This window comes from Colletes gigas, unplaced genomic scaffold, assembly GCF_013123115.1.
Source record: "Colletes gigas isolate AHSC1104 unplaced genomic scaffold, ASM1312311v1 Colletes_gigas_Sc00051, whole genome shotgun sequence".
In the NCBI taxonomy this organism is placed as follows: Eukaryota; Metazoa; Arthropoda; class Insecta; order Hymenoptera; family Colletidae; genus Colletes; species Colletes gigas.
In genome coordinates this window covers 936130-944177 of record NW_025106680.1, presented here as the reverse complement: position 1 = coordinate 944177, position 8048 = coordinate 936130, and the positions used below count along the sequence as shown (strand labels likewise).

Genomic DNA, 8048 nt, shown 5'->3' with positions numbered 1-8048 from the left:
CTACTGTCGTGAATGGAACAATATACAAGTTCGACCGAACGAACGATCGAACGTGAAATGTTTCTTGTACGTTTGGATCGTGTATCGTCCTCGTCTCGTTAATTGCTCGCTTGATAAACACTCGCTGAACTGAATATGTATTTGCGATCGATGATCATCTTCGGTATTATCCATATTCTTACTCGTATTATTCTTATCGTTAAATATTTAATTATTACTTCCATATAGATGCGTTTCGTGGCTGTACGTAGAAAACAAATAAGAGCACGATTATTCGCGTGGCGGACGAAAACCTTACTAATCCACTATTATACTATCGAGAAGGCGATCAAAGAAAGGTAAAATCGCGGGCGTGTTCATACGCGAACTAACGAAAGGGAAAACTTAGGGAAAGCACGGATTTGGATCTATTGGCTATTAGGCCTCTCGAAGCAAAGTATGCGTGTATAGATTATATAGGTATATCTCGGATTTCTGTCGAGCGTCGGGAAGCACGGACACCCTTCTTTTTCTTTCCGATCGCGACGAACCGTACGCGTTGCTACGCCGATCTTGTTCGTCCCAAGAGGACAGAACTTTCTCGACAACGTGCACGGAGTCTCGTTGCGAGAATTCTCGACACGATGGCGTCGGTTTCTTCTTTCTTTTTCTACAGGTCGTGTTCGTGACATTCGCCGCGTGATGGCGCGCGGATCGCGAAGGGTGACAGAAACTTGGGATTTGCTCGCGCCTGATAATCGCAACATTCTATCAACGAACTGATGTGGCGATCCAAGCGAATCAATTTAATCTGGCTAAGCGAATTAGGAATGAATGAATCTCTATAGCGCGAAGCGCCGTGGCGTTCGTCGATCCGTTCCAAGGCGCCGCGTCGCGCAGTAATTCGATACCCGATGGTCGACTTAAAGAGAAGTGTTGTAAAATTCGCGAAGCAAGGAACTGGGCTCGATTGTGGCGCGCGTCCATCGACGTCGAGCCGGAGAACGCATGCGTCACTTGGAACGAATCGACGAGCGGTCTTGGAACGTCGCGACCGTACGCGTCGCGACGCTCGCTGTTGCATTTCAATCAGTAAATATTGAGCAATGTTCCTTTCAATCTTTGCCTCTGTCCATTGAAAAATTGAGACGAATCGATATTGGTTCTCATGATTTCCTCGAAGCAACGATAACCTCCCTCTTCTTCCTTTCTTCGCACACTTCCTTCGCATTTTCGCTCGAGTTTATTCTCAATTATGTCGATCAACTGCTTTAATTCTTGTTTTACACACTTTTTTCTTTTTCTTGTTACTTTTAATTAAAGCTACCTAGAAACGTACGAACCTTTCATATCGCTAGGTTACAGGAAAAATACAGAGAGGAACGCGACCGGGATTTTCGCGCCATTATCCACTACCGGTATCTCGCGTTTCGACCAAGGTTTTTCCGGTCCTCCATCCGGTTATCGATCGTTCCTTCGCCGTGCTGCACATTGTGCGTATGTACATACCTACATGCACCAGGCGCAAGAAGGACGATGCTTTCTAGACACGATAAAATTTCTCGTCCTCGTGGATCGCGAATGTTTCGTAAGTAATCGACTTTAACGATGATTAACGCGTACTATAAAGAGCATACTTTCGTGCGTCTGCTCGGTCTATCTACCTAACTATCCGCTTAAATATTCGTTTAAATATAAACTTCTCCTTACTCCTGCTTCGTATATAGAAATATCTCGCTCCTCCCTCCTAGATATAGTAAATATACTCGTATGTATGTGTAATACTTTGACGACCGCGTTTGCGATTGGGCCGAGGCTTATCCGTAGTCACGAGTCGAAAATGCGGAGGAAACACGACGATTCGTGGTCGTTGACGTGGAATCTGTAACTTATGCTCATCTTCTTTATTTTTTCTTTTTGGCACAATCGTTACGAAAGATTGTTCGAGTAGTCTCGATCTCTTGGATTGAAATTCGATCTCCGGCACAAAATACGTTGGGAAACATTAATTTCTGTTATTCGAAAGGACTGCGACATCTCAAACCTAACCCTTCTCTTTTCCAAGATGGCTTCTAGTTGCTGCGTGGGTGAAATGTTAGATGGCGTTGATACGACTTCAACCCTTCGCGGTATTAAAATAATACTTTATTAAATTTTAGGAAATCTATTCCAAATATGCTCTGTTTTATTATGAAAGCAATATCGGGTCATTGTTGATACGAGTTTTCGTTCACCAGAAGATGTGTTACGTTTATTCGTTTCTCATACGTCAAAAGGTTAAGGTAAGACGAATAAGGTAACATGTTAAGGTCGTTTTTAATTTTTCAACGCTAAATAAATAAACTTGTGTGAAAAATTATGGAAATATCCGCGTGATCGGCGACAGAGTGATTTTATAAACGTTGCCCAGCGTTTCAGCCGCGCGACAATTAGAAGCTTGTTTGAGAAGAAAAGAGGATACAATTTCAGTGTGCCGTGTTCTCATCAAACGGCAGAAATTATTGCCTCCTAATGTACGCGCCTCGTTTTCTTATTTGTAATGTAAATTTCCCATACACGCAGACATTTATGGTTTACATTCGAGTTTGGTTGATCGCCTTTCACGCTGGCCCTTTTCATTAGAAAGACGGTTGATCAAACCTGCGTGGATAAAATCTCCAGTAAATCACGAGCGTGTACGGGGCCGCTTAAAATCGAAACTGTGTGTGAGACGCTCGCGTCTCAACCGAGACGTCTCTATTACGCGTTTGGATCGCAGTTTTTCGTTACGATTATTAATACTATATCCGTTAATTACGATAATCGATATTATAAATTACGTGTGACTCGCTAAGTTCTCTACGCTGTAAACTCTACTTTCCGATCGAGGCGACACCGATGGCCGTCAATCCGAACCATCGATCCTCCACGGTAGCAACAACCGTCTCTCGCGTCCATTGTTGGCTCACAGATTCTGTTAATACTGATACGCGTTTCACGGTCGTTGATTCGTTCCTCGTTTCGGCGATAAAGACTCCCAGCCGCTTCGTAGTGGTCAGTGATACGCACCAACGCCATCACTTTCCGGCTCCAGTCGCTGGTCACGGTGCATTTTGGTCTGGATCAGGTATAAATAACATATCCCTCCTGTTTCTCGACGGAAAGATCGTGGACCGTTTGAAATTGAGCGCGTTAACTCGCGAGCACGACTTCGGCAGCCACGCTGACGCTGTGGCCAATCAGGGACCGGCTTCTCGGTCACAGAATATCCGTTTCGTAGATCTTGCTAGTTGTCGTGGTGGTCGCGTTCGCGATTGGCGTCACTGTTGAGACGGTCGTGGAGCTGGGGCAACCTGCGTTCACGATGGACGACGGTTGACCGTTCGATTCGCTCAAAGGAGTCTGATTTACGGTCTGAGCGGTGGTCACCGCACTGGACGTCGAGTTGACGACGATCTTGCCGGCCGTGGTCTCGATTTGCTGCTGGTGATCGTTGGCATCTTCCTGTCGCGGCTGATGACCGTCCACGGACGTCTCGTGCGAGGCAGCTAGCTTCGCGGTCAGGCTGGTAAGAGATCCGGAGCTGGCGGCGCTCAGACCGAGGCCCATCTTGGCCAGCAGGTTGCTCTCGGAGCCTGTTTTCTTCAGAAGGTCCGGCGGCGCCGGCGGTACGGTGGTCAGACCCGCCGTGTTTCGTTGCAGCTGTTGGAGCCGCGCGTACTGTTCCTGCAGAGCCTTCTGCTTGCGCAACAGCTCCTGGTGCCGTTGCTCCAGCTGCTCCTGCCTGCCCTTCTTGCTCTGCAGGCCTTCCTGCGAGTTGACGCTCTCGCAGGAGCTGGAATTGCTGGCGGACAGGATGATCGACGACTGGGAGGACGAGGAGTTATGGAGCACCGTGGTCACCGTCGATTGCTCCAAGGCAGGCACCACCGCGTTGGTGGCGTCCACCGGAAGGGCCATCGGTGGCTTGCCCTCCTTCACCGGCAAGTTGGAGCGCGCTGGTGGCCTGCGTAGCGTCGAATTACCGCTCTGCAAGTTGCAAGAATGATTCCTGGGCGGCAGCTGGGGGCTCGTGGGGCTGGCCAACGGGGATCTGGAGCTGGTGCGGGGCGGCGGAGGTGGCGGGACTCTTCTCGCGCTGGCTAGTTGCAACAGTTCCGCGTTCCTCTCGGGCACCGGCGGCTTCTGACCCGGCACGAACCCTTGCGGTAGCACCGGCAAGCTCGGTTGCTCCTGCAGCGACACCTGCAGTCTCGCTATGGGTGGCGAGGTGTCCGTGTCCGAGCTAGACGGATAAGAATGCAACCTGCGGAGCGTTCCACCCGCGTTCTGTGCTCCTACCGCGACCGCAGCGCCACTCAACATTCCACTCGACGAGTCCACGCTGCCTTTCCTTCCTATGTCGGAGATGCACGGGGCTCGACCCGACGTACCGGTGGCGGGCGGTACTACGCCGGCCTCTCTGCTTCCCGATCTGCCCAGGTCGGAGAGGATCGTCGACGAACCGGGGACGTGACCGAGCTGCGAGCTCGGCCTCGAGAAGGTCTGCAACTCGTCTAGCAGAGCGTCGAGTGCGTTCTCCGGACGCTGCTGATGGGCGGCGGGTGGTTCGTGAGGGTGGGACCCTCCCCCGATGATGCTCGCTGACCCCACGACAGTGCGTTCCGCTGGCACAGAGGCAGCTGCCTGCGTTCGACACGTTTACGTTTCCGGTTACCAAGCTTATCCATCGTACGAACGCGACCTGGTACGCGTGGTTACCTCTCGCCCCTGGGACGCGTCGCCGGACAAGTCTCTGCCCGAGTTTGCCCGCCGTCGCGTCCTCGGAGCATCGACTGCTCGTCAGAAGTTCGATCGCGTTAACGAAGTGGTTAAAAGTACAAAAGTATCTGTGCGCGTTTGAAACGATATCGCTTCTGACGAAGTCTTGGAGCACGTCGTCAAGAACGGTGCGTCACGTGCAAATCTCTTTCCATTTGTTTTGTCTGTCGTTACAAAAGTGGACTACGGTTTCGAAATGTTCAGGAACCGGGACGCACCGTCGTCGAGCGACGGCTGGTCGCGAAATACGATCGTTCGCTTATCGTCTACGTCATGCTGATAATAATAAAATGTGCGCGATGTGTTCGCATGCAAGATGCCAGTGAAACAACATGGTGAGCGGCTGATTGGGGGGTGGGGTGGGGGTTTGGGTTTGGTGGTGGTGGGGTTACAAGAGCGTGAGAGTGAGAGAAAAAAAAACGTGAAAAAGAGGCGAGAAAAGAGGGCCGAATGAAGAAGCAAATCGATCGAACGATGCGAGTCGATTAATTGTGAGTCGTGATGCGCGGAGAAACAGACGAATCAATGACGTTTTTTTATATACGTATGTAATTACTTCCGTTAGATAGTTACCTGCGGTCGGGTGTTATAGCGTTTTGTGTGTGCGTTGTGCGTGTTACAAGTCAGTACTCGTTTGGGGCTCTTTTACGTTTGGCATCGACTGTTGTCCAGTATTAGTCAACTTAAAAAAAGAAACAGAGAAACCAAAAATCAAAAATCCAAAATCAAGAGATTGCGCCGTTCGACCGCTATCGCCGGTGTCGGTTGTTCGCGTTCACGCGAACGGGCCCTAAAACGGGGGACGGAACGCGGACGACGACGCTGCTCTGGTGATCGTTGACGACGCCCGGCGTCGCGTAGTCGCGTTTACGGCCCTCGCGCGATTTTCTATCATCCATGTTCAATTTCAAGAAAAGAAAATTGTACGCGTCGCGGGGCATCGACGAAACCGAACTTTGAGATAAGGGGTTCGCTGCCATCGTCATCGTCGTCGTCGTCGTCGTTGCTGTCCTAAGTTCCCGATTCCCGTCGATACCCGAAACATCGACACCGGTCTTTTTTCGGTAGAAACAAGGCTTGAAAACGGGCATGCAATGGCTAAACGCTAAGTCGAACGTGCACGGCAAACTTACATAACCTATACGCATGTACAGTATACGTGTTTACGTAGGTACATACATATACATGCTGCATGCTTCGTATACGTACTATCAACGATGGGACTGACACTACCACGATACTATATTTACGATATTTAAGCAATTCGATAGGAAAGTACTCGACCAGATAGTATTCGAACGTATCGAAACCTCAACAAGCTCATACAAGGTCGAGGTTTGGGAACAATTTTAATGGAAGATTCTAGGGGGCAAAATAAGACGAAAATCAAGAATACCAACTTGTTGATTGAGGCTTCGTTAAAATGTTATTAACGTTTAAAGTTCTCTGGGAAATTGTCACCCACGTATCTCCAGGCTCCAGGAAGGGGACTCAGGAACTGTTTATTGAAAATAAATGGAACGCAAGGACACGTCTGCACGCCCTAAAGCTTGAACAAGGCTCGCCACGGCAACATGGCCGCTTTCCCTACTCTCGCAGCTAGAGTGTAGAAGCGCCATCTGTGAACAGCTGCGCGCATTCGATAGTGGTTCTCACTCAGCGCGAGGAACTCTACTCACTGACGTATCGACAGCTTTACAGTTTTGTGAGGAGGCGGAACTTTAAACGTTAATAACTTTTTAACGAAGCCTTGATCAACAAATTGGTATTCTTGATTTTCGTCTTATTTTGCCCTCTAGAATCGTCCATTAAAATTTTTCCCAAAACCTCGACCATATATACAGATCATTGCAGGTATACTGGTTTCAAGAAAACTTATTCATACTGTTACAATTGCACTGGATATATTGCCAATCAATTCGTGCATCCAGGAATGTTCTATCGGAAGCGTGCTTGCAGATTTGTAATAGTATGGAGAAGCTTTTTTTCTGAAGCCATTGTATCAATTTTCGTTACCGATTTTTTTGTATTTAATATCGATCGAAATGTACCAAAACTGAAAATGAGAATTCTAATCTTTACCAAATAAGTCGTGCTTCGGATAATTATAAGATCCAATCGATAAATGTAATTGCTTGAAGTTATGATCTGTTTTGCATATAACAGAAGACTTTGATTCTTATATCGAGAACTCTTACGACAGTACGGGTACTTGGTTCAGAATTTGAAATTGATACTGTTGTCAGGCGATACGTATCGGTACTTTCGTGCATACGTAAAAGCAGTTTTGTATAAAATAATACTTGGTCATTTGCTATCGACAGTATCTATACGGTGTAAGTCTCATCGCTACATACAGTACGCACACGTTTCTTTACGTATATACACGGAAGAAAAAAACATGCTCGAGTATAGGCGACTTATTATCGTCGAAAACAAAAAGAGGTACATATATATGGATAAGTGGCCAATCAAAGGTTCACAGTCAAAACCTCCGGTCCAATCCTTATAGTAAGGCAGTATATTTACGACGGACTTGAGAGTCAGACAGACGCGTGTATAGCTTGACAACTTAGAAAAAATTTTCGAGGAAGTGGCCGAATGCGATGGGATGAATGGCGGGTACGAATAACGCAGTATTGTGTGTGATTTCTCTACGAAGTACTTTTTCTTCCAGCTCGAACAGTTTTAAAGACATTGAACGTTAACAATTTTAAATTTTAACCGTTAACGTGTCCAAAACTCTTTGAAGCAGAAGATCCTTTGACTGCCAAAGTACTCACAACTGATTTTCGACCGATTTGTGTACTTCGTTTGGCTGGAGATAGAACAATGTTTCAGAAGACAAAGTTGAATGGTAGAAGATATATTCTCATACGATTTTTCGTTGAGACGTATACTTTATTAAAGAATTTAAAACAATGTAAAACTGTGTAGAAATATAGATCTTGTACCAGTCAACTTTGTTTCTACCTCCAGTCAAAGAAGAGCACGGCATACTGTATATACATCTAGTAAATTTCGTTCGCGTATGACAATTATTAATAATGAAAATTAATTAATTAAAACGTTATATTATTTTTAATAAAGTGATAGTATAGTTTCGTTTCAGCGACTCGTGACTATCGTTTCGAAGGGCAGTCAAAGGATTGCCATTTGGCGCCAATTCCTTAATCTCACCTCCAGATTATGTGCATTAAAAAAAAATAGAAAAGAAATTGGTGGAATTCGAACTAAAACAACGTGTGAAATCCTATCGTTAAGAATGA

At 46.9% G+C, this 8048-nt stretch overlaps 1 protein-coding gene across 1 annotated transcript in view; it reads right to left on the bottom strand.

Annotated features, from left to right (window-relative positions):
* Positions 1-6: 6 nt before the first annotated feature.
* The window catches only part of LOC122403398, a 201573-nt gene continuing 193531 nt past the window's right edge, over positions 7-8048 (bottom strand). Inside the window, exon 24 of the mRNA XM_043406900.1 lies at positions 7-4644. Within this exon, the coding sequence (XP_043262835.1) occupies positions 3217-4644 (1428 nt within the window). The 3' untranslated portion in view covers positions 7-3216. The remainder of the gene's footprint in view (positions 4645-8048) is intronic.